Source organism: Trichoderma virens (assembly GCF_000170995.1).
Source record: "Trichoderma virens Gv29-8 chromosome Unknown TRIVIscaffold_88, whole genome shotgun sequence".
In the NCBI taxonomy this organism is placed as follows: Eukaryota; Fungi; Ascomycota; class Sordariomycetes; order Hypocreales; family Hypocreaceae; genus Trichoderma; species Trichoderma virens.
Window position 1 is genome coordinate 186,168 of NW_014013661.1, and position 24,681 is coordinate 210,848.

General features: G+C 52.0%; 11 protein-coding genes across 11 annotated transcripts; 6 read left to right on the forward strand and 5 right to left on the reverse strand.

Annotated features, from left to right (window-relative positions):
- Positions 1-1,314: 1,314 nt before the first annotated feature.
- Positions 1,315-2,340, forward strand: TRIVIDRAFT_205207 (uncharacterized protein; the record flags this gene model as incomplete). Its single annotated transcript, XM_014096179.1, has 1 exon — positions 1,315-2,340. One exon carries the CDS (start codon positions 1,315-1,317, stop codon positions 2,338-2,340), a length of 1,026 nt encoding a protein of 341 aa, XP_013951654.1.
- Positions 2,341-2,567: 227 nt separating this feature from the next.
- TRIVIDRAFT_57327 (glycosyltransferase family 69 protein) lies at positions 2,568-3,927 on the reverse strand (the record flags this gene model as incomplete). The annotated part of the gene is made up of 3 exons (XM_014096180.1): positions 2,568-2,983; positions 3,034-3,262; positions 3,325-3,927. The coding sequence occupies 3 exons, from the start codon at positions 3,925-3,927 to the stop codon at positions 2,568-2,570; spliced, it is 1,248 nt and encodes a 415-aa protein (XP_013951655.1).
- A 611-nt stretch (positions 3,928-4,538) lies between these two features.
- On the reverse strand, positions 4,539-7,011 carry TRIVIDRAFT_66373 (glycosyltransferase family 39 protein; the record flags this gene model as incomplete). The annotated part of the gene is made up of 3 exons (XM_014096181.1): positions 4,539-4,960; positions 5,031-6,666; positions 6,745-7,011. 3 exons carry the CDS (start codon positions 7,009-7,011, stop codon positions 4,539-4,541), a joined length of 2,325 nt encoding a protein of 774 aa, XP_013951656.1.
- A 1,403-nt stretch (positions 7,012-8,414) lies between these two features.
- On the forward strand, positions 8,415-9,273 carry TRIVIDRAFT_80565 (uncharacterized protein; the record flags this gene model as incomplete). Its single annotated transcript, XM_014096182.1, has 5 exons — positions 8,415-8,472; positions 8,589-8,654; positions 8,723-8,736; positions 8,803-9,006; positions 9,062-9,273. 4 exons carry the CDS (start codon positions 8,612-8,614, stop codon positions 9,176-9,178), a joined length of 378 nt encoding a protein of 125 aa, XP_013951657.1.
- Positions 9,274-9,373: 100 nt separating this feature from the next.
- Positions 9,374-10,583, reverse strand: TRIVIDRAFT_43277 (uncharacterized protein; the record flags this gene model as incomplete). Its single annotated transcript, XM_014096183.1, has 3 exons — positions 9,374-9,414; positions 9,473-10,300; positions 10,361-10,583. The coding sequence occupies 3 exons, from the start codon at positions 10,581-10,583 to the stop codon at positions 9,374-9,376; spliced, it is 1,092 nt and encodes a 363-aa protein (XP_013951658.1).
- A 434-nt stretch (positions 10,584-11,017) lies between these two features.
- Positions 11,018-11,722, forward strand: TRIVIDRAFT_194675 (uncharacterized protein; the record flags this gene model as incomplete). The annotated part of the gene is made up of 3 exons (XM_014096184.1): positions 11,018-11,100; positions 11,156-11,372; positions 11,432-11,722. The coding sequence occupies 3 exons, from the start codon at positions 11,018-11,020 to the stop codon at positions 11,720-11,722; spliced, it is 591 nt and encodes a 196-aa protein (XP_013951659.1).
- A 66-nt stretch (positions 11,723-11,788) lies between these two features.
- Positions 11,789-12,650, reverse strand: TRIVIDRAFT_42741 (uncharacterized protein; the record flags this gene model as incomplete). Its single annotated transcript, XM_014096185.1, has 3 exons — positions 11,789-11,953; positions 12,070-12,261; positions 12,330-12,650. The coding sequence occupies 3 exons, from the start codon at positions 12,648-12,650 to the stop codon at positions 11,789-11,791; spliced, it is 678 nt and encodes a 225-aa protein (XP_013951660.1).
- A 660-nt stretch (positions 12,651-13,310) lies between these two features.
- TRIVIDRAFT_80566 (uncharacterized protein) lies at positions 13,311-14,469 on the forward strand (the record flags this gene model as incomplete). The annotated part of the gene is made up of 4 exons (XM_014096186.1): positions 13,311-13,426; positions 13,488-13,614; positions 13,721-13,966; positions 14,053-14,469. 4 exons carry the CDS (start codon positions 13,311-13,313, stop codon positions 14,317-14,319), a joined length of 756 nt encoding a protein of 251 aa, XP_013951661.1.
- A 352-nt stretch (positions 14,470-14,821) lies between these two features.
- Positions 14,822-17,192, forward strand: TRIVIDRAFT_82921 (glycoside hydrolase family 47 protein; the record flags this gene model as incomplete). Its single annotated transcript, XM_014096187.1, has 4 exons — positions 14,822-15,029; positions 15,087-15,353; positions 15,430-16,769; positions 16,856-17,192. The coding sequence occupies 4 exons, from the start codon at positions 14,822-14,824 to the stop codon at positions 17,054-17,056; spliced, it is 2,016 nt and encodes a 671-aa protein (XP_013951662.1).
- Positions 17,193-19,211: 2,019 nt separating this feature from the next.
- Positions 19,212-21,113, forward strand: TRIVIDRAFT_43260 (uncharacterized protein; the record flags this gene model as incomplete). Its single annotated transcript, XM_014096188.1, has 4 exons — positions 19,212-19,434; positions 19,500-19,707; positions 19,770-19,979; positions 20,045-21,113. 4 exons carry the CDS (start codon positions 19,212-19,214, stop codon positions 21,111-21,113), a joined length of 1,710 nt encoding a protein of 569 aa, XP_013951663.1.
- An 845-nt stretch (positions 21,114-21,958) lies between these two features.
- TRIVIDRAFT_75917 (uncharacterized protein) lies at positions 21,959-24,127 on the reverse strand (the record flags this gene model as incomplete). The annotated part of the gene is made up of 2 exons (XM_014096189.1): positions 21,959-23,504; positions 23,622-24,127. The coding sequence occupies 2 exons, from the start codon at positions 23,922-23,924 to the stop codon at positions 22,179-22,181; spliced, it is 1,629 nt and encodes a 542-aa protein (XP_013951664.1).
- Between the last annotated feature and the right edge of the window lie 554 nt (positions 24,128-24,681).

Genomic DNA, 24,681 nt, shown 5'->3' on the forward strand with positions numbered 1-24,681 from the left:
CTTCATATCGAGCAGCCTGCCAAGGCACCCAAATTTCAGAGCTCCGTACTCCGTATTTGTTCCCAGTATGACAGACGGCAAGATTGGGTCGTTTGAAAAGCGGGGGACTGGGACTTGGCTTGGGTCAAAATCCGGCTGCCTTCACAAGCTTTTGCAGGGGGAGCGCGGCCCCCTTTGACTTGAGTTTGCGGCTCTGCCCAGCGATTTGGGGCCCTTTTGCAGCTCCCACTCTAACGCCATCTGGTGGGCTTGCGTCGGCTGGTGATGCAATCCTGGGGTTTTCGCTCTTGGTATTTACTGGCACAGTCCAGCAGTAACACTCTATTTGCTGGCACTTTTTTTGCTTAGCTTATCGTACCCGAGAAGCGGCAACGTTGACGTTGACGGAATCTGGCGCGCAAGGGGTTGCGTGTCCGCTTCTGTGCGACTCCATTCCTCAGGCAGTCGAATTAAATCTTTGGAAATAGCAGCAGCAGCAGCAGTTATTTCGTCCATATTCACACCCCCCCCTTATACGCAAGGCACCGAAATTATTTCCAGGCAGCTTCAATATTCCTTGAAGGTTTGCGATACGAGAAATGGAACTATTCGAAGCTGAAACCGAAAGATTTTTTTCGTTTCTTCGAGCTGGAGCTGAAGCATCGTGATGCGCCCCTGGTCGCTCTGGCGATCTGGCTAGCCTAACCTACACCGACCCTTGACACTCCCGATGCGATGGATGTGGCTCAAACCGACGTCTATTTTTGGCCGTAGAGGGGTTAAACTGAACCAGAATAGCTTGTAGATGTTGCTTTACACCAACTGTGATCATTTCTTGAATGCTCAAGTAACCTAGACGAACTAGCTCTTTATGGATGACAAACGGTTCAAAACACCAAAGTGCACGCGGAAGCTGTTCACGCGAGGTTCATATATCCAAACCACGATGAATGCATTCATTGACCTATTAATGTCGACAAGGATGAACATCTCCTACATACAATAAAAGTTCAAATTCACTTTCAACTGTTCAGGGCTTCTTCATTACAATCAAGGCACGTTATGATGCAGTTCAACTTCAATATAGGTATCTAAACATGCCTCCCTCTCAGACAAACGTAGATATAAGAGCATTGCGGTTCTGCCATCTCGTAGCCATCTCGTCGTCTAGTGGTGAGCTCGATATATTCAAGTGTCTCCCTGAAACTTTCCCCTATCCCTTTGGAAATATCCGAGCCACAAATGCCTCTATTCAACCGACCCCAGAGGTCTTCCTCATGTCCACCATTGGTTCGACGCCTCTCAACCCTCGTCCGCCGCAGGCTGTCCGTCACCATGCCTGACCGAAAGTCTCCATCTTCATCGGCCGCAACTCTGGATAACAATACATCTTCTACACTAGCAGTCTCAGACGCTGTCCCTCTGGAAGCATCATCCGCCTCCATCTCCAATGACACTCCCACTCAGAGCGTTGACCAAGACACACAGACAAATGCCGTAGAGCTGCATGACGATCCCACCGATGAGGATACCGAATGCCACTCCAGATCCACATCTCCGCCATCTCCATCTCAGCCCTCACCCGCTTTCACCTTCGCAGTCCTCGACGACCCCCCTCCCACCCCCTATTCCCACCCCGATCCCCTTCACCAAGCCATCTACACAACCTACACTCCCATGCCCACTAAAGAAAGACTCCAAAGACGCCAAGAATGCATCTTCCGCCTCCACCGCCTCCACCAAGGCCTCATCCAAGACCCCTTTGGCGAATGGGCCGACCTCGCCCACGGCCTATACGGCGGCACAATCCCCCCCGAATTCTACCTCACCTCCGCCCCCTTCACCCTCTACTCCCTCCGCGGCCGTGTTCGCCTGCGATACATCCGCACCGCCTTCTGCATGCCCATTGACACCACCGTATGCCAGATCGAATCCTTCCTTAGCCGCAACCCTTCCATCGTCCGCTATCTCCTTTTCAACGTTCTGCCTATCCCCGATCATGCTCACAGAGAAAAGTCCTGCAACTACCAGATACACGTAAGCCATCCCACAAGCCAGAAACGCAATAAGCATTTGTTGCACGCTATCAAGCAGCTGGACTGGATCGATGAGACGGTCGACTGGGTGGCCAAACTGGCCCGGACGGAAGACGAGAGGACCTTGTCTACGCTATACAAGGCGAGAGGAGTCGAGATACTGCCAACTGTGTGGAAGAAGATGCTGGAGATGGAGGAGAAGTGGAAGCCAGGTATGGAGTTGTCCAAGTTTCACGCGCGAGTTGTTGCACATATGCAGCGGAATCGTCCAAACAGCCTGCTTAGCAACATCGTCACGCCCCAAGATATTGTGGAAGATTCATAATAAGTTTTCAAATAATGGGCTGTGGAGAAGCAAGTGCTATATCGTTTACAAAAACAATTTGAAAGGGGTAAAATGTTATTATGGAGAAGGTATGATAGCTTGTCATGTAGAGATAGTGTATACTATGTTATGCGCGAACAATATTCAAGAATGCTAGTTGCCATATTGCGTTACATTTCACTTCTAAAGAACCAATTCACAACAGATACCCATCAGCTCAACAGTACTCACACATGAGCCCACCCGTTCTCAACCAAGACCTGCATCTCGTTAATCAAACAAAACTCCCCAGGCTCCCGATTCCCACTCTTCTCCTTCTCCCACCGCCCCACCCGCGAGCTCACCACCCACCTGTCAAAGCTCCATAGCGTCCATCTCCTGATCCTATTCACCCACAGGCCGGTGAAAATATCCCATCCAGACACCCAAGACCTGCCCGGTGGGTGCGTCGCAGCGTAGGCAGGGTAGTTATAGCCGACCCTGACTCGTGGGTTGACATAGACGCCTTTGGACTTGGACAGCGGGTTGTCGGCGTGGATGAGGCAGCATTCGGAGCCTTCCAGGTGGTGAGCGGCGAGGGAGTCGGGGACGGCGCGGAAGCGAAGCTGAGTCGATGATACAAAAGGCTCGGCGGGCATGACGACTACCAGATGTTTAGCTACAATACGGCCAATGGGGTCGACAACCACCAACCTATGCCATTCCAGCAGCTGGTAACGGGAACTGCGTCCATATGGTTCACCAGCGCGTTTCTCGAGTCCCTGGCCTCAAAGTATGGCCACGTCTGCATGTTGTGCGCCCTCCCTTCAATGTCACGCAGAGCAAATGTATCGTAATACAACGGTGGCTTCGAAAAGTCCAGAGAGCAAGCTGCAGCGTAGTTTCCGCGGTTGGTGTCCAGTAACGTCAATACGTCCTCGACCTGTCCACAAGGTTAGTCAATGTGAGCCTGTTCCCCAACCTCTGTCATCTTGATATAATTACCGTAAAGACCACGTCGTTGAGGAACAGCACCTTGTCAAAGGTGATTCCCTTCTTGCTCAGCTCAATCAGGTCCTGTATCGTCTTGTTCCTCAGCTTTGCCAGATAGGGAATCCTTCTCAGTTCCCTCTTCCCCCTCGCTGTATCGATCCACCCTTCCCCTCTGTCCTTTTCGGCCTTGGATATCTCGTCGTAATGTGTCGTATCTGATACCTCGACCCGTCTCGGCACGTTTCTCTTCTCGAGCTCGCTATCCAGGTCTCGCAGCGCCTCCTTGCTGTCGTCCCAGCTGCCGCTCTCGTAAACGCTCACAAACACATTGTCGGCGCCAAACGTCTCCGTAAGCTGAATCACCGCATCGTTCCAGTATTCTTTCAGCACTTTCGCGTTGTTCCAGTGCATGCTCGCAATGTATATCCTCTCGCGTGGTCGCGCAGCCCCTCGGCCGCTGCGTAGGAGATATTCTCGGTCTCCATGGACGATTTTATGGTGGATTCGGAGTACGTCGAGGAAATTGATCATGAGTAGGAGAAATAGCACCACTCTTGTCGTTCGCCAGCGAATCATTCGACGGACATACAGCCTGTTGGCCTCTGAAAGCAGCATCGTTGCCTGCAGACGTGCTGGTCAAAGGTGAAGGAATGACAAACACATGCACGAGATCAGATGCTCGCTAATACAATGAAACAATGGCTATTACGCCAGCCCATCGCGCCAATTCACAGGCGCGACGCGGCGATTGGTTTGTCTAGACTTGCAGCTTGACAAGCTTCCTGATAATGGCAAGTGTAGTTGTAATTGTTGCGAGTTCATGTCAGCGGGATGCTCGTCCCAGCTTACGTAACAAAAGGGTGGACAAAACATCCACTTCATCACATTTCAACTACGTATATCTTTTGCTCAAGCTGCTGTGAGCGGAAAGGAGTTTGTACGTGGTAAAAAAAAAAAAAAGTCCTCTGATTATTCTTATTTAGCAAGGCGGTAGATAATGCGCCTTGTCTTCTTTCTTACCAACTCCATGCTCCTCCCAACTTCCTCCCCTATTATTATACACAGTCAAGCATATTGCATCATATAACAAGCGTCGTTCACATGCTTTTTTACGACAACCGACGACACCTCGCAGGGACCATTCATCGTTTGGCTCCAATTTATCTTCCCCTGAACCAATTGTTCCTCTTCAACATCATGACTAGCCTTTTGAGAGCTGCACCAATTTATTTGGCAAAGTGAAGATCATATCCAAGCCACTTTCTCCGGTTAACTTCGTCGACAGACAGTCCGGGATAACCATATGTCAAAGGCAAGAAGAAGTACCAGCTGGCGGCAGCGACAGTGAGAATCACAAAACAAGCAATCCAGGCACCGGCCATGCTCTTGCCAGCAAACCGCTCACGAGCAGTAATGTGTCTCTTAGGTCCGGAGGCTCTGGGGTTGGTGGCTCGAGAGGGCTCCTCGTCTGCCGGATCTGTGTTGAAGATGAACTCAACAAGGGATCCTGTGACCAGGCAGGACGCCAAATGAGCAGGCAGGTAGTGATGGAGGAAGAGCTGACGTCCCATAAGGAAGAATGGGAAGTAGTGAGTAGCCCAAGCCAGCCAGAAGAAGCCAGTGGAGTTGTACAACCTGGAGCGAGTGCCTTTTATCAAGAGTTAGAGTACCAACACGGGGTTATTGATAACGAGAGAGGGAAGTATAAGAACACTTACGATGGTCCAGGGCATCGATGCCTCGACGCAGAGAGACTTGGTCTGCTCCAATAATACCGGCAAATACAGCCAAAAGACCACTGGCAAGCCACCAGCCAATAGGGTTGCCAACAAAGTAGATTTGCTGTCGCGTATCATTCTGTGTCCAGAAGCTCACACCTCGGAGGAGGAACGGCCAGTGATAAGGCTGGCTGGAGTACGGGTGGCTGCTGGTCAGCTTGTTGTTGTGGTAAAACATGGACCTCTGCAGCTCAAACCACTTGCGGAGGAACGGCAGCGACTTGACCTTGCGCTCCTCCTTTTGGCGACGGGAGTGGTCTTCGGGGAGAGACGGGATGTCTTCGGCAATCCACACGTTGGAGCTCGGAGTGATTTGCTTGTTGCCATTGATTTCCTGCTGCCTGTACGCCCACTCGGGAAGAGGAGTGGTGTGAGTCCACATGGCAACCTTACTGGGGAAGTGAATGAGCTTGAAATGGCTGGCAATAGTCTTGAAGTCTTGGTTGGGCTTGCCTCCCTCGATTCGGATCTCGAAGAGAGTGTCGTTAAGGCGATCACCATATGCTTCTTCAGCAGACACGGCGGTAAATTCCTGGTTGGTGGGATAGTACGGAGAAGCGACATCGTGGGAGAGCAGAATCTTGTCCGTGACGATGTGTCGAAGTCGAACCAACTCTTGGTTCCTTACGATGCGGCCGAGCTTCTGATCGTTGCTGGCGGGGATGATTTGCCAGTAGTTGTTTGTGTCATTGTGGGGGTAGCCAGTGACCTGCTGGCCTTGGCTGGAGATGCGGCCATCATCATATCGCAGAGGATAGGTGTCGAGGTGGCTGTGAAGGTATGCCTTGGTCTCCTTGTGCCTGATGGTGATGGTATCATAGTACTGGATGTCGACAGCGCTTGCCAGCATGACGTTGTCGCTCAAGGTCTCTTGGAACTCTGGAGACATGAAGTCGTCACCAGGACCGGATCGAGTCAAGACGGCAAAGTGCACCTGGAACCAGAAAAGGTAGAACAGGAAGGGAAGGATAATGAGGCCAACGGCGCGGGCTGCAAAGTGCTTTCCAAAGAGCGGGAGGCTGATGGCCCCGCCGGGTCGCCTGATATCCAAAAGCTCCCACAGATCAATGATGACGGCAGAGCCAATGGTGACGAAGGCGAAGAGACCAACATACTTGGTCGAGATATCGCAAGACAGCGCAAAGCCAGTCAGGACAAGCCACTTCCACCACTTCCTGCTAAACGGCTCGTGTCGCAGCTTGTAGAACTTGATGTAGAACAAGAGACTGCAGGCCATGGCGAGCACCAGCGTAGCGTCGAGGAGAATGAGACGAGTCTGGCCAATGTGCGCATTGTCCAAAAGGATCAATCCCGTAGCGACGAGGCAAGCAGGTACACTATAGCCCGATTCCCACATAATCAAATACGTAACAGACACAGTCAATGCGCCAAGGAAGGCGGGCAAGGCTCGGAACGCGACATAGGGGACCTTGTTGGCAATGTAGGAGTCGCCGATGTTTTCGAAGTGGAAGTGGCCGTCATATCCAACAAGCCAGCCAACGAAGGCGAAGAGCAGCTTGGCGAAAGGGGGGTGCACATCGAAGAAGTAGGTTCGCTGAAGGTAGTAGGAGGCAAACTATGGGAGAAGTCAGCTTTGATGCCATTGATTATTGATTATATCAACATGGCATGACGATGACGATTAACCCCTTACCTTTCCAAAGTGCACTTCGTCAAAGACAACCTCGTCGGGGTGGCTGATTCCCCAGAACCGAGTGACGAAGCCGAGGATAGTCACAAGAGTCAGGGCAACCCTGTGCTCAGTTTCGCCTCTTTGGATGTTCTGGCGCGACGATGCTGCCGCCTTGGACAGCTTATCGAGCTCGACCTCGGGGGCAAATGTAGCTTCGGAAACCGGCTGCTTGGACGCAACGTTCCGCTGCCGCAGGCTCGGCGGCTGCGGCGTTGGAGTTCGAGCCATGGCTCTAGGAGGCTTCACAGACGAGCAGTCAGCACTTCTGCAGTGATGCCAGATCTTGGAAACATCAAGAGCTAGGGTCTGTGCAACTTGGCTGCATGTCTCGGCAGCGCAACGAAGTCGAACTTACAAGAATTTCAAACTGGGCTCCGCGCTGGCTTGGAGAGAGAATTGGAGAATTGGAGAATTGAAAAAGGAGTCAATGAGAGAATAGAATGGAAGAGGAGAAGAAAAAAAAGGATTCGCGAGGCGTCGTGCAGCGAGGCCCGGGTGAGATGGTTGAGCCTCCCGTAAGTTGGATTGGACCAAGTCGAGCTGAGGCGAACGTGTCTTTGTTCCCACGACTCGAGGCTGGAGCCACTAAGCTGCAGGGGTTCAGCCACGCCAGTCAATAATACGTAGCAGTGCCTAATAGTTTATGAGCCACCTGGCAATATTGGATTGAGAAGAGATTGATGCAAATTTTCTGCGTTATGATGCGTGTCCTCAATATTTATTCATTTCCGTCAATTATTTCTGTTATAACGGTTAATTAATAGTAAATAGCCAGTACTGGGTAAAATGCACGTTTTCTTGAACACGGTGTGCGTCCATTTGCATCTTCAAGTCTCAGCCCTTTCCCCCCATTCACATGCCGGTTTAACGGGAGCTATTAATATAATACACTGCACTGTATTACGCCGGATTTGGCACTGCGACGCCGCAAAAGGAGAGCTTCAACGGCTGGCCCTATGAAATGATTGAAATGCTGCGTCAGCTCAACATCTGAGACAGTCCGCTATTGGTAGCCAGCAGCCGGTAGCGTTTTATTGCATTTGCGTTGGATTCATATATGTGAAACCAACACAATCATGTCCCTTGTTGGCCATGCTGCGCCCCTCGCTTACTTTGATTTGAGCGAGTTGTTGAAGCTGACAGGAGGGAATGAACATTCAAGTCAAAAAAGGTAGGTAAGCAAGCTCATTACGTAGGGACGCGAGATTATATAGGTATGTTTTCCACAACATTTGCTTGGCACCCTGATTAGACATCTTTTGGACCCTTGACATGGGTATAGATAGATAGATCATTGCGTACTACTATGCTTGATAGAGATCAATGCCATTGAATACAGACTCAAACACGACTGGATGTAATGCCTAATACATCCAACATGCGCCCTACAAACCATAGCGCGCGCCCTACAGCAACAACTGCCGTAGCAAATCATTGGATCATTACTAAGGTGCTCCCAAATGCCTCCACAGCGCCTCTACTTTTTACCTCGTTGGGCTGGTAAAACCCGCCACGTCAATTGAGGGCGGGGAAAGCAGCTGCCGGCCGTCGGAGGGGTCCCGGTCCAAGCTCAGCAAGCTTTACCTACTAAATGAACTCATAAAACAACAGACTTCAAACTCCCATCTTCTTGTAACCTCTCCTCCAGACCCAAGAATCCAGCCCGAATCACCATCTCCTAACAGACTTGTAGGTGCCCATGTCGCTGTCAATCTCCCGCAGCCTTGCCCGGCCCCTAGCTAGAAGCCTAGCTGCGTCTCCTCCAGCCTTGTTCGCTGCAAGACCCAAGTTTACACTCGTCACAGCTTCCGTCAGATCCAAGTCCACAATGGCCGACCAGACTATCGTCTACACCAAGGATGCCCCCTTCCGTAAGTCCAAATCGCCGTCTGCAGCAATCAACCAGTGGAGCTAGGAACTAATCATGGACGCAACATAGCCCTGGGCCCTTATGTAAGTTCTCACATACAGATACTAGACATATAACATGAACAATCATCTCATATGTATAAAACGCAGTCTCAAGCTATCAAGACCCCCGCGGCCATCTACTGCTCAGGCCAGATTCCTCTCACCGCCGAGGGCACCCTGATTGAGGGCACCATTGCCGACAAGACCAAGAAGTGCTGCGAAAACCTCGATGCTGTCCTCAAGGAGGCCGGCTCTTCTCTCTCCAAGGTTGTCAAGACCACCATCTTCATCTCCGACATGGCTCACTTTGCCGTAAGTACCCATTGAAGTCAAAAACACTCCGCATCTCATTGCTCATCGTTTATAGGAAATGAACGGAGAGTACGAGAAGTTCTTCTCTCACAAGCCGGCACGAAGCTGCGTTGCCGTCAAGACGCTCCCCAAGAACGTCGACGTTGAGATTGAGGCCATTGCCCTGCCATAGAGGGCTGTAGAGGGAATGTTGTAAAAGTTTTATATAAATATTTTTACACGCTATTACAACCCAATGAGTTAAATACACCTGCGCCGGTTCTTTATATCTTGACATGCAGCCAGAAGCCCAGTAGCCGCCATGGCCACCTGTAGGTAGCTACCGTATAAAGAAGACGTGCAATGTAATCCCCAACTATCATTAACTCTAAGCGTTCCAAATAACCACTCGTCCGTCAACACCGCTTGCTGGAAGTAGTTGTTAGCCTAGACATCGGGGGGTTAAAGAGGGAGCTAATGTACTTACAGCTAAACTTGGTAACTCTGCCACCGGACACCTCATAGGGTCTAATAGTGGAAATTGTGTTCTGGTGAATCGTCTTCAACTGCGTGTCATCCTTGACTTTTCCCTTGAGGTCCATCTGCCTGAACATGTTCAAGGCAGACTCCTCGCGCTGCTCACCATGACCAGCGCTGCCCTTGGACTCGACAGTCCCAACTAGCTGCCAGCCGCCTTCGCCTCCTTGGAAGCGGAACGCCTCACAATCGTATCCGGCGGCGATAATCTCATCTTCAGCTTTCCAGATCAAGCTCTTGAAGGGAAGAAGCTGGGTGGGAACGCTCAAAACGGCCCTGGGGGGCTGCTCTGGACCACTGGGATAGACAACCGTGATGCTGCTGTCGTGGGCAGCAAATGCAAGGGCATTTCCGCTAGGAGAAAATGACACAGAGTGAACCCAACCAGCAGAGTTGTTCAAGTATTCCCCGCAGACGGTGTTGAAGGGCAATCGCTCGCCCCAGACACCAGGCTCGGGACGCTCGTCAACACCCTTGACGAAGGCCGAGAACACTCGGGCATGAGCATCGGTAGAGCCGGCTGCGAGGAGCACAGAGTTGGGGTGCCAAGCAACGCTGGTGATGGTACTGCGAATCGGCTTCTTCAAGTGCTTCGAAACCCACCAGTCGTTTTCCTCCTCAAAGTAGCAGACCGCAATCACGCGATCGCCGGAGCCTACGGCAAACTTGGTCTCGGAAGGCGACCATCGAACAAACGTGGCGGCGCGGCTGATTCGAAGAAGGACAAGAGTGGGCTTGTATCCGGTAGGAGAGGGCTCCCAGACCAGCGCATTTCGATCTGCGAAGCATCAGTCAGGAGTTCAAAGGAGGCTGGAAAGGAGACACGGCGGGGACGAACCCTGAGAGCAGGACACAATGCGGCCGCTGTTTGGAGCAATGTCGACACTGGTGACGGTCTTGTCGTGGCCCTTGAGCACATCCTTCAGCTTAAACGCATTTCCAACCTTGCCGTACAGCTCGACGGTTGAGTCGCGGGCAACAGCAAGAGTTGCGTGGTCGGCCGAGAAGGAGTGGTCGGCAATGGGGTTGTGGAAGAGGTGGTGGACTTCAGGAGCAGCCATTGTGTCGATAGGAGTAGCTCTCTACTATCGCTGACGAAGAGGGAGAAACTGGAGTTGATTGGGGAAGCTTGCGCGTATGAGTTGGAGAGGTCGAGGTTGTAGCAACGAGATGGCGGGGTGACGTTGCTGCTGCGAGTACGTACATGGCGCCCCTGGCCGTCAGCAAGTGGCAGCCAAAGTCGGGTACCTGGTACTTTAGCAACCAGGAAGCTTGGGCCACACGTCGCTCGCAAGACCAGCGGCCTACTCTAGTACCTAGCAGGGAACCAAAAAAACTCCACGCTCAGATCAATCACATCAATCACCGATACAAACGACGACCCGGCAAATCTCCGACACGACAACGAGCCACAGGAGCGCTGGTTTATATCTCCAGACGACGAGACTTTCTGCCGCCTTCTTTTTGAAGCACTTGGATACGCCTGAATAGCACAATGGCGTCGGCTGTTGCTCCTCGCGGACTCGCGCCAAACGCCTCTCTGCCCGCCAAAGTGCAGCCGATCCCTCCCAACCAGACGTGAGTTGCTCTCTGCACTCCGAATGTATCATGTTGTTAATTAAAAACTGTATAGTCTATATGTAACAAACCTCCCATCAGCCAAGATACAAAAGCCAGACCTGCGAACGGCGCTCTACATGCTCTTCTCGACCTTCGGACCGGTTCTCGACATCGTGGCCCTCAAGACAATGGAGATGCGTGGCCAAGCACACATTGTGTTTCGCGACATCCAGGCTGCGACCCAGGCAATGCGATCATTGGATGGACAGACCTTCTTGGGCCGGCCAATGGTGCGTTTTCTCCCGATTCTACAAGCTCTGTTGACGACTTTGTGATTAACCCGCTCTAGAAAATTCAATACGCCAAATCCAAATCGCATTTCGTGGCCAAGCTCGATGGCACATTCAAGATTCCAACGACAACAGCCGGTGCCACCATTGTGGAGCAGACCGAACTACAGCAGAGCATCTTCAACGCACCGCTACCTGGAACGGCTCCCGAAAAACCCACAGCGCCAGCTGCCACCCAAGCTGTGAAGAATGAGGAAGATGAAAGTCGCGGCCAGAAACGGACTCGCGACGAGGAGGATGAGGAGAGTGAGGAGGACGTGGCCATGGAGGAGGACAGCGATGACGAATGATTTACGCTTGCTCACGACGAGGCCGCCCCAATCAAGGACGAGGGTTCCTCCGTCCAAACAATGCCGTTACTGGGTGGCCATTTCCTTGGGCACCCACAAGCCGACGCAACCCCCTACCAAGCCGAACCAGATCATGAGATAATTCTCCCTTGAACATTGGAAGCTGGATATAGCGTCTCCTAACAGGCACGGATGAAGAAAGAATGAGGGGACCCCGGTGATGGGGTGATGCTATAGGCAAGCTGTTAGTGCGGCCGGACCGACACTAGATTTTTGGATACCATAATTAACTTGTGCAAATAGAAATGAAAACTCACGTCTGCTGAGATGCCTCCGATGCCTCCTACTCCTCGACGGAGACCATCTTTATAGTTGTCAGGAACCAGGCGGCGGAAGACGGTGTCGATATTGAAAGCAGGCTCGTCTGAGGGGAGATCGTGAAGGCTGAACCAGAGGCACGGAACTCTGTATGTGGGGTGTAGGTGTATCTCGTACGCTACATAGCCGAATCCCGGCGTCGCCTTTTGTTGTATGAGGTTCTAAGAAACGTGTGAGCACACTCACGATGTAGCAGCAGCAGTAGTAGCAGTGGTATAAGCCAGCATACCGCATCAGATTCTTCAGCATCAATCATGTCATCGTCTGCCTGAAGAAACCCTTTGTCTGTATTGTGATCTGAAATTGAAAAGCCGCCCAAGTCGAGTGATATGTCTTCTGGGTCTACCGTCTCCTCCAAGGGGCGGATTATCTGAATGTACGTTGTGTATCCACTTGAGGCTGAATATGTAAGATCCAGAGATGTGCACAGTCTGAGCTTCCATTTCTTCCTCATGGGCCCCAGAGTTGCTCTGCAATACTGGCTATCAAAATGATGGCATATCTCGGAGAACTCCTCTGGGCTGAGGAAGGGAAATTCTTTGATGTCCATGTTTCTATACTTGATTTGCTGAGGAAGATATTATACCTGCCCACTCGACAGCTAAGTAAGGTAGGTACTAGGTAGTCAGAATCCAATATTTTATTACTTTACTGGCCACACGCTTGGCAAGAAGTTTACTGTTCCTTTTGACTTCTTCGATGACAAATATTGAACGTAAATGCAGTGATGAGGCTGGAAAGTGGGAGATGTGCAACTAACTTTGAGTCAAATCCCGCTCTTGTCTGAAGTAAAAAATGTGCTAGGGCGCAATGCCGGTGAATACATAACTAGAAGTACTAACTTATCGAAAGAAATGATTGATAATTAAAACGCCTTGTATACGAGATTGTGCTGCTGGGAAACGTGTATAAACTTCGAGACCTGATTTCGAGTTTGCAGTGTGGCACGTCCCCTATAATTCCCTAGCGCAAGTCCACCACGTACTGTAGTTGATACAGAGCGACTATACGGAGTACCTTGCCATACAAAGGGAGGAATGTTATTCCGCGCGTGGGGGATTGACGACCCCCCCCCCCCCAATGACCGCATAGAGCAGTATTCGGGGTAATTGGCTGGGCCCGCATCAGAGCTACCGGCCAGGCGCCGTGATATAATAGCGACAGCTTCTTCCAGATTGTTCTCCCATATCGTCTCAACACAACAGCGAAAATGGCTCCCAAAACACTCATTGCGCCGTCAATCCTGTCGGCTGACTTTGCACAGCTCGGTGCAGAATGTGCTCGCACCATGGAGCAGGGCGCCGACTGGCTGCACGTGGATATCATGTTAGTTATGATCACTGTTGTCAGTATATCAATCGCCTTGAATCGGCTGACCAGTAGACAGGGACGGCCACTTCGTACCAAACATCACATTCGGAGCCCCTGTTGTGGCAAAGGTTCGACCGCACGTCGAGAAGCCGACCCAGCCCGCCGGTCGAGGCACATTCGACTGCCACATGATGATTGCTGAGGTACATCAGATCCTGATTCCGCAATTGACTTATACACAAACAATTCGTATTGGCAAGGATATGGCTTCTTTAGCTTTGCAGCTAACACTGTGCTTCAAAACAACAGCCTAAGAAATGGGTCAAGGAGTTCAAGAACGCCGGCTGCGATCTCTACTGCTTCCACTACGAAGCTGCCTTTTCGTCCGCCGCAGAGTCTCCCGAAGAAACGACCGATAAGAAGACCAGCCCCAAGGAGCTTATCCGATATATCCACGACAACGGACTCCTTGCAGGCATTGCCATCAAGCCTGACACATCCGTTGATGTGCTGTGGGACATTCTCGAGAACCCGGATCCCAAGGAAAGACCCGATGTAAGCTCCATTGCTCGCAACATTCTCCCACAGCTTATTATGGGCTGAGATATCACAACGGAAAGCTAACGTATTTGTCAATGAAGATGGTTCTAGTTATGACAGTTTACCCCGGCTTTGGAGGACAGAAGTTCATGGCCTCGGAGCTGCCCAAGGTGCAGGAGCTGCGAAAGCGATACCCCGAGCTGAACATTGAGGTTGACGGAGGACTCGGCCCCAGCACCATTGACCAAGCCGCCGATGCGGGAGCAAATGTCATTGTTGCAGGCAGCGCCGTCTTTGGAGCCAAGGATCCGGCCGAGGTCATCTCGCTGCTGCGGAGGTCGGTGGACACCAAGGGAGGCAAGCTGTAGAGGGGGCGAGGGTTGGATTTAGAAGATCGAATATCTGCACGAATAGAAATAGCGATTGCTCAGCCGTGCCTGGATCGTCTACAGCATCTATCGTGCATGTCTCAGCTGTGTCTCGCATCTTATATGAATACCTAGGTACATGTACCTATGAATAGAGGCGCTTCATCTTGTGTGGGTCTGGATTCAGCCAATGGCCAGCCACACACTTGGCTGGGATTAAACCTTTGGACTAAATCAACGATACAACCTTATCGATTGGAGGTGACATGTCCTTTTACTGGCATTCAAGGAGCCCGCTCTTAGCCAGGACCCCTAGACGGGCTCGTGTGCGTGACGGGCTATTGCCTCTTTTCTCGGCTTCTTCTTTTGTCGAAGCAGCAGTTTGAATTACGAGCTGTTTCTTTGTTTCTTTTTCTGTGTGTTGGCCGTTCAATCGCTCTCCCTCCGGCAAACACCCCCGGCAAATACGTCTCGCTCCTCCCGTCATGACCCCGTCGACCCAATGATCCGCGACCCGTTCGGCATACACAGCAAAAACGTATTCAAAGCTACAGCGTTGCGAGCGGCGCAGAATATCCGAGAGGCAGCGACGCAGGCGAGCGCAAATGCACTAGAAATGTCCTTTTCTATGCCCAAACACGTGCCCGACTTTGGGGATCCCAGCCGAGCGCTCGAAGACCGCGCCTGGGCCGCTCTGTCGCGGAGAGGCGGTCCAGGAGTCCTCAAGAGCGGCTTGTTCGAGTCGGAGACACTACCTATGTACAAAGACAAGCCGTATGCTTATGCGCCGTCAATGCGACTTCGGCCTTGGTGGCGGCGCAAGAAGGTGCTAGGGGCGATAACGGCAGCGGTGGTGTTTTTGCTATATATCACGGGCTTCTTCTCAGGCCATCCCGAGGCCAAGACTTCTGGCTCGGCATTCTCTTGGTTGCGCCTATCTCAGGACAGAGACCACGTTGATTGGGATGAGCGGCGGCAGAGCGTGGTAGAAGCCTTTGAAGTGAGCTGGGACGCCTATGAACGCTATGCGTGGGGTATGTGATATTGATGGCTCGACATCTACCATGGGAGTGTTCCTGTCTTTTTGCTAATTACTTTGTGTGGCGTCAGGCAAGGATGAGTTTCACCCGGTTTCGAAGACTGGCAGGAATATGGCTGCAAAGGGTCTTGGATGGATCATCATAGACTCTCTGGACACCATGATGCTGATGAACTTGACATCACGCCTGCAACATGCACGAGAATGGCTTTCTACATCATTAACCTGGGAACAAGACCAAGACGTCAACACTTTCGAGACCACCATCCGCATGCTAGGTGGGCTGCTCTCTGCCCATTATCTATCTACCGAATTCCCTACCCTTGCGCCCCTGGCTGAGGATGACGAAGGAGCACCCGGAGAAGATTTATATCTCGAGAAAGCCAGAGATCTGGCCGATAGACTGCTTTCTGCCTTTGAATCCGACTCTGGTATTCCATATGCTAGCGTCAACTTGGCAGAGTACAAGGGCCTCCCATCTCATGCCGACAATGGAGCGTCTTCCACGGCTGAGGCGACGACTCTTCAGCTAGAGTTCAAGTATCTGGCCAAGCTTACTGGCGAAAAGAACTTCTGGGACAAGGTTGAAAAGGTGATGGAAGTTGTCGATGATAATCACCCGGAAGACGGCCTTGTTCCCATCTACATTTACGCGACGTCGGGTGAGTTCCGAGGCGAGAATATTCGACTGGGAAGCAGGGGTGACTCTTATTATGAGTACCTCATCAAGCAATATCTTCAGACGAACAAGCAAGAGCCCATCTACGAAGAGATGTGGGATGAGGCTCTTGCGGGCGTGCGAAAACACCTGGTGACATACACGGAGCCCTCCGGTTTCACCATCATCGCTGAGCGCCCAGACGGCTTGGAGTATCCAATGTCGCCAAAGATGGATCACTTGGTTTGCTTCATGCCAGGCACCATTGCCCTGGCCGCCACCGGTGGCCTCACCGAGGCTGAGGCGCGGAAACTGCCCACCTGGTCCAAGAAGAAGGACAACGACATGCAACTGGCAAGGGAGCTCATGCACACCTGCTGGGGCATGTACAAATACATGAAGACGGGCCTGGCGGCTGAAATCACCTACTTTAACATTCCAAACCCACCGCCGGAGGAATCAGCACCGCATCAAGCGCCAACCGAGTTTGACGAGGATCCTCATGCCAAGTGGCGCAAGGACTTTATTGTCCACTCTAATGATGTGCACAACCTGCAGCGCCCGGAGACGGTCGAGAGTCTGTTCTACATGTGGAGGATAACGGGCGATGTCAAGTACCGCGAATGGGGCTGGGACATGTTCAAGTCATTTGCCAACTATACTGCGGTGGAAGATCAAGGGGGCTTCACGAGTCTGCTCGATGCCAACACCATTCCCCCAACGGTTAAGGACAACATGGAAAGTTTCTGGCTGGTAAGTCGCGTATCTTCTCATCTTTTGTACTCTCCTTTTCTCGTCATGAGTTTATGGTTGCTAACGCGTGCATGCTCTTTGATCAGGCTGAGACACTCAAGTATATGTACCTCCTCTTCTCGCCAAACGACTTGTTGCCGCTGGACAAGATTGTGCTGAACACGGAGGCTCATCCGTTCCCTAGATTTGACATGGGACCGCTGTTCTCCACTGGGTGGAAGAGAAAGCCTCGGGATGCGAGCAGCAAGACGACCAAGACCAAGACGACTGAGCAAAGAGTTGGATGAATTTGAATGAAGCGGGAGTGGCATCAAGGGTATTGAGCTTTCCTACTGCATATTTGGCGTTGCAGCATCGGGTTCATGTTGGTACGGATTCTAGCTTATATAGACGCGATCTCTATAACCTTCCTCGGTATATAAAGCACGACATGTATATGACGTTGATTTAGTATGCTTTGCTTACATGCATTACTCGCCCCAACATGTTGATGACAGCGTCAAGGTAGTAGTATAATCCTGCCAGGGCGATTACAGCAGTCATTTGTACTCGTACTGTACTATCAATGCCTGGACCCTGGAGGATCACAGCAAACGAGGCGGGGGAGCGTTCCTTGCCACGTGGAGGATGCTGACGGCAGGCGTTCTAGGGGTCATGGATCAAGGCCTGTAAGCCCAGACCGTTGGTGGCTTTTGGTCCGTTGAATGATTGCATCAGGCGTTATCGCTTGAGTTTAGCGAGGAGGCGTTTGGATTCTGGGGCGAGTTTTTGAGGCGAGTCAGTGGGGGCTGCTTTCCATTGCTGCTAGTAATCGCAACTAGGACATGACAGTGATGATGATGGTAGATAGTACCTAAAGTACCTATATGTAGATATTTGTTCAAGTTATTGAATACAAGACAGTACCTCTGAATGAAGCCATGTCGACAATCCATACGATGCCATTGTACGTTTTATTGGCATTGACGGCTAAATGATTGCCAGCAACAGCGTGCTGATGAAGCCATTGGCGGCCCCCTTATCGGCGTCTCCACCCCACCTGATTCCAGCGCTCCCCCCGGTTTCGACCCTGGCAGGCAGATGCAACGCCATGCTTCCCCGTTTGCCTGGAGTCACATCGCATCGTGCACGAGCATCAGCTGTTGGCGCTACCAGAAGTCTCTTTTTGCCGTGCATGGACCATGGATGATGGCATTGGGTGGGTGATACGTGATACAGGGCTTCACACAGGCATAGTGCACTGTAGATAGCAGCATGGGAGATGATACGGTAGCGCAGTGCTCGTAACCGGGACTATTTGCAGCAAGTAGTCTACAGTATAGCATTCATTCATTCGCGGTGCCCCCCATCCTTGCAAGCCTCGACTTCGTACGGCGACCGAGGCAGCCAGCGTCGTATCCCGCTGGTTGGGAAGCCCGATTAGCATCAGATCTGCCTGTTGTCCATGCATCCGTCGAGCAGAGGCCGATGCCATGCAGCAGCAGCACAGCAGCTTCAGCCCTACTTTTTGTCGTACTCGTATGGACTTGAAGCAGTACGGAGTACATCTGACGTGTTAGTAGAGCCATTGGCAGGATTATCGGCGCCACGGCCAACGCGGATTTGGTCTCCATCTCTCACCATGTATAGTCCTCGCTCTGGGCCCGTCTACGGTCCACGGCTTGCAGAGTCCTTGTCTCGTCTGCGCCACCCTTGTCCGACAAGATAAAAAAGGCACCACCGTTGAATCCTCTAGCCATTTCCATCAAATGGTTTTATCCACCTGTTGCTCTGTTGCTGCTGCTAGTATTGCCGTCCAGTCCCATTATTACTGTACAGTATTACTAGGTAGGTCGTCGTTCTATTAATTCGAAGCCCCCCAGCGTCAAACTCTCTCTTTTCTTTCTTGTCACTGCTACGCCACCACGCCTTTTGGCCGGGATCTGGAACAACCTTGCCGCTCCATTGGTGACGACAATCCATGCGTGTGACGCTGCCCATGCAGACTCACGCACTCGACTCTTGAGCTTCTGCATCTGCATGTGCATGGCAGGGCAATCCGACACCCTGGCTCTGCGAGTCGGTATATCGAGCCGAGGCGACGACACCCCGAATTAACTCGAGACACACGCCGTTTCCTCCCGCCTCCTCCTCGATCCCGCAACATACCTAGCAAACGACGACGACCGACGACGACCAACGACAACTACTGCTGCTGCTTACTCTAATTACAACACAAAGAGAAACAAACGCTTTGATCGCATCGTCGCCCTCGCCGCAGTCTTATCGATTGCCGGCGACCCGCTCCTCTCCCCTTGCGCGCAAAAGGGCAGAATGGCGCCGCCGCGAGACATTGAGCTCAACCCGTTTGGCAACTACAAAATCAAGGAGGAGTCGCTGACTCACGGAAGCTCCTACAGCATGCGGGAGCCAAACTACGAGGATGATGTCAAGGAGCCGCGCATGGACCGCTTCATCAACAGCTTCAAGCGCGACCCAAACTCAAAGTTCTTCCCCAGCAGAGACCTCGACGACATTGGCCCTCTCGAGAGCGTCAGGAGACACAACAATGGCTCGCCCTTTTACGACCTGCGCCGCGCTGCGCTGGCGACGGCGCATTCCAACGGACTGTCGAGGAAGCTCAAGGGCCGCCACTTGCAGATGATAGCTATAGGGGGCTCCATAGGTGCGCAAAGCATTCCCTCCATCTCAAGTATATACCACTGAGTAACCTTGCTAATCCGCGTCTAGGTACCGGTTTGTTTGTGGCATCCGGCAAAGCGCTGGCTGCGGGCGGCCCAGCGTCCCTGTTGCTGGCTTTCTCCATTGTCGGCGCAATGCTTTACTGCACATGTCAGGCGCTCGGCGAACTCGCCGTCATCTACCCCCTTGCCGGTTCATTCTCTTCGTGGGCCACTCGTTTCCTTGATCCCTCTTGGGGATTTGCCTTGGGTTGGAAGTAGGTGATCCTCCTATGCTTATGATGCTATCCAAAAGGTGCTAACCATCGCCTTTTCCTAGCTACGCCATGCAGTGGCTGACTATCATGCCCTTGGAGATTATTGCGGCATCCCTAACCATTGGATTCTGGGATAGCCATCTCACCAGGGCCATTTTCGTCACTGTATTCCTCGTCACCATCGTCACCATCAACATGTTTGGCGTAAAAGGTTATGGTGAAGCCGAGTTTACGTTTTCCCTGATCAAAATTGTTGCCGTCATCGGCTTCATGTAAGTTGAGCAAAAGCGTGACAGCCCCTCCTATGGTCTATTCTCGCTAATCGGCAATGTCTCAGCCTCCTCGGTATCGTCTTAAACTGCGGCGGGACTCCCACAAGCGGTTACATCGGCGGCAAGTATTGGCACGACCCCGGCGCTTTCAACAACGGCTTCAAGGGCCTCTGCAGCGTCTTCGTTACTGCGGCGTTTGCCTTTACCGGAACCGAACTCGTCGGATTGGCGGCGGCCGAAACAGCAAACCCGAGAAAATCGCTCCCAACAGCCATCAAGCAGGTGTTTTGGCGCATCAGCCTCTTCTACATTGTCGCCCTGACGCTGGTTGGCTTGCTTGTGCCCTACAATGACCCAAAGCTGACTGGCTCCAACAACAACGCGGACGCCCACGCCTCGCCTTTCGTCATTGCCATTACGTCGGCCGGCATCGATGTTCTCCCTTCGGTGATGAACGCCGTTATCCTCGTCGCCGTCCTGTCTGTCGGCAACTCAGCCGTCTTCGGTTCCTCGCGAACCCTCGCCGCCCTCGCCAATCTCGGTCAGGCCCCTGAGATCCTCGGCTACGTCGACCAGCGGGGACGACCCCTCGTTGCCATCCTGGTGGCCGCAGCTTTCGGCCTACTGGCCTACCTCGCCGATCTCAAGCAGCAGAATTCGGTCCTCGACTGGCTCCTGGCCATTTCAGGCCTTTCGTCCATCTTCACTTGGGCTTCCATCTGCCTCTGTCACATCCGCTTCCGACGCACCTGGCATGCCCGTGGCCACCATCCTAGCGACCTCCCCTTCCAGTCCCAGGTCGGCGTCGTGGGCTCCTACATTGGCCTCGGCCTCAACATCGGCGTCCTGGCAGCCCAGTTCTGGGTCGGCGCCTTCCCCATCCGCACAAATAATCAGCCTAACACGCCAGCGTCGCAGGCTGAAAACTTCTTTTTGAAGTGGATGGGCGCACCAATCGTCCTCATCTTCTTCTTGGGCCATAAAATGTACTACCGCACGAGCTACGTGCGCATCAAGGACATGGACATTGATACCGGAAGAAGAGACTTCAATGTCCCCATCCTCGTGCAGCAGGAAAAGGAGGAGTATGAGACTTGGCCGAAGTGGAAGAGAGTCTACAAGTTTTTGTGCTAATATTTTTTTTCTTCTTCTTTCTTTTGCCTCTTTTCTCGCACAATATATACCTACCTATCTGAACCTGAATATGCGGGGACTTGTTTATTCTTGTTCGAGGTTTTCAAAGTTATCTAGCAAGGCGTTTTGGAATTTGTATTAGAAAACCGAAAATATCTTGGTTATACTTTTGAGTATCTATTTGTATCAGATATATTCCGTCAATATTACGATTGTAATCAATACTTAATCCATGCAAATGCCGGCCCGTGACCGAACTACATCAACATTATTATATAGGTGGCTATTAGTAGCGGCTGTCGCAGTATCTTCCTTTATGTAAATATAAGGCCCGGGTTCTGTAAAACCCCAATCGTATGCTCTATCTGACTCTGAGCTTTCTGACATGGAGCAGTCGTGTAGGGCTGAATCAATTTCACAGCATTTTTAAGCCCTCCCCATGGCTTCTGCTTACCCTTCCCCTCTTTCCATTACCAGCCTTTACTTTTTTTCACAGCATCTTTTGCCCTCCTGGGATCTTTGTTCCCTTCTCTCTATTGGTTGTGTATTTTCTTTAAGCTTTCGCCTTCGTCCTCTTTCATTGGCTGCACTTTTATACAACAGCACAAGCCGCTTCATAACAGTGAATCCAGTAAATTTCTTTTAGGATAATATCGCGTTGATAGAATTCTTCAAAATTCTACAAAGACAATCTCGTATATACTTTAATCTGACAATTCAAATCACAAAGTACAATAGCCAGGGCCATCGAAACAGGCGCATACATGGAATGAAACAGCTCAACGAAAGAACAAAAGGGCCCTGACGATAGTCATCACGTATGAAAAAGAAGAAGAAGACAGAGAAACGTCTTAAAGACATGAAATAAGATATATAATATGTAAAAAAGGACTCATGATTCATAAGCTGCGTCCTGCAGGGCATTAAATCATACATACTAGCGCCCATGGGTATCGCAAACTCTTTTGTTTCTCTTTCTCCCACCACACACACACTCCCCCACTCTAACCACTTACAAAAGAAGAATATTCTTGTCGCAGAATCAGAAAAAAGATATGCGAGAATTTACAAGCGGTCCCAGAAGCTGCTCTTCTGCGTGCCGTGGGTCGCTTTCCGAGAAATGAGCTGCTTGTGCGGCTCGGCCGCGTCGTCGCCTCCATACAAAAAGTCTCTCTGGGCACCCTTCTTGCCTCCCATGCCGTCGCCTGCAATGTGAATCTTGGAATCGGGCTGAGGCGCCTTGCCGGGTAGGGCTCTGTTTTCCTTCTGTGCGGCGGGTTGTTCGTCCGAAATAGACCAGCTCGCGTTCATCGTGTTGACGACCTTTTGGAGGCTCTCGGAAACGGCGTGGCGCTCCGCACCGCGAACGGGAGGCTCGTCCGTCATGGTGAAGTGAGGATCAAAGTCCTTGCCGCGGTCCTTGCTGACATTGGTGATGTTGCCCAGGGCACGGTTGGAAGGATCCTCTGCCTCACGGTCAAAGACGTTGTTCTTGAGGCCCTCGCTGCGGATTGCGCCTCTCGTCTTAGTGGCGATGCGTCGCTCCTCGGGAGGAAGTTCTCCGTCGTCCTGCAGCTCGAAATGGGTCTCAGCATCGCGTCGTGCCTTTCCAACCGGGGCCTTGACAGGCTCCGGTGCCTCCCCTGCATCCCAGTTGCGCGCTTCGGGGTTAGTTCCTTGTCCTCGGCCGGCCTTTGCTTTGACAGGGGTGGTGAAGTCGTCAAAAGACCAAGTGCTGTCATGCTTAGACTTGGGTCTCGGGGCTTTAGCGGTGGGCTTTGCCGAGCTGGGGCGGGATTCTTCGCTCTCTTCAGAACCATCGGCCAAGGCGAAGTGCTGGTATTTCGCCGGGTGAGCGCGGATGTATCTCTCAGGCTTCTCGTCGTCGTCAGATTCATCCTCGGGGTGCTGCTGTCCCTCAAAAATGCGAATGGGCTGGACATTCTTGCCGGCATTCATCTTGTGGGGCGACATTGAGCGCCTCTGGTGGTCATCCCAGTGCTGGGGTTCGTCGGTCAAAATGTCGGTAAAGGCACGCTGCTTGGGCTTTGCGCCAGCATAGGGAGAGACAATGCCTGCAGGCTCGGTATTCTCAACATCTTCTCTGGAACCAAAGAGATGCAGAGAAGCATGGGGATCGCGCATAATGTTGGTCGAGCTGTTGCGGTTCTTGGTGTGCCCATTGCTGCTCTGGGCCTGAGTTTGAGCAGGGACAAAGCCGGACGACTTGACGCAAGACTGAATCAAGCTGACCTGTTCCTTGCCGTCTTTGATGGGCCAGTTGCGTCCACTTTTGCCGATGATCTCCAGCTGCTTGAGAAGCGAACCTTGGTCCCACTGCAGGCGGATTTGTGCAATTTTGCCATCTTCATCGAACGACACGATATGCATCTGTTGATTGCGCCAAGAGCAATTGAATTAGCCACGCGACGCAGACTTTGATGTCGGTACCGGGGGAGAGTAGCTAGGCAAAGCGCGACAATGGATATGTTGGATTTGGATACTCACAATGGGCAGAAAAGCCTCGTGATCGGCGATAAAGTTGTCGTCGAGGCCGGGCAGGTACGCCCCGCCACTGGTGACGAACTCGATACAAGTATCGACCTCGACAGCGATGACATTCTGGCCGTCGATGAGGTTGAGGACCTCTTCCTTCTTCTTCTTGACCTGCTTTTGTAGGGTGTTGAGGTGCTTGATGATCTCGGTGGCGCCGACAAAGGACGTGAGCGTCGTCACATAGTGCAGAGAGGCCTTGTCAGCCAGCAGCGACGAGCTGGGCGAGGCCAGGAACTGCTTGTAAGTGGCAGCCATTGGCGCGACGAGAGAGGGAGTCCAGAGAAAAGAGAAAAAGAGGTGAGAGTGTCAAGATGTGATGCGCTCGAGGCAACGATGGTTTGCGCTGGTGGGCTGTGATATGATGCGGTGTCCAGATCCCTCGCGACAAGCACGCTGAGGATGGGAGGGCACTGGAGATGCAAACGAGCGAAGCAGTTGAGATGAGCCGTCAAGGAAAGAAACGAAGCTCTCTTCAGACGGGACAGGTAGGGTACAAGTACGAGTTGAATCTGCACTGCAGACCGGAGGGAACAGATCAAAACAAGCTACCGCTAACTCGGCGGGGGTTGATGTGGCTTGTCTCGATTGAGGAGGACACAATGCGGTTTGGGGTTGAACCAGTGAGGCGCGCCCCAGTCTGCAGCGCTGTTGCTTCTAGGCTTCTAGGGTGAGGCCCCTGTAGAAACGGCTGTAGCAAGTAAATGAAATGAAAGGACGGATGGCGACCGCGATTCTGCGGCAACAAGGGGCCCTCCCAAAGCGTTATCCAGGCCCGGCTTGGGGCTGTTACTCGTACAGTACTTTGGTCTGCGTGGGTGCATGCAGTGGAGTCTTGGTCTACGAGTACTTGTCAATTGATATGGACCCTCGCATATTGAGATGCAAGAATGTCTCTTTACTGTTCTACTGATGCTGGTTGCGGTCTGATACTGCAAGGTACATACATTAGTATCATGGAGATGCTGCTGGCTTGTCCATCTCACTTGTAACTTTGACCGGAGGCGGCTACCTG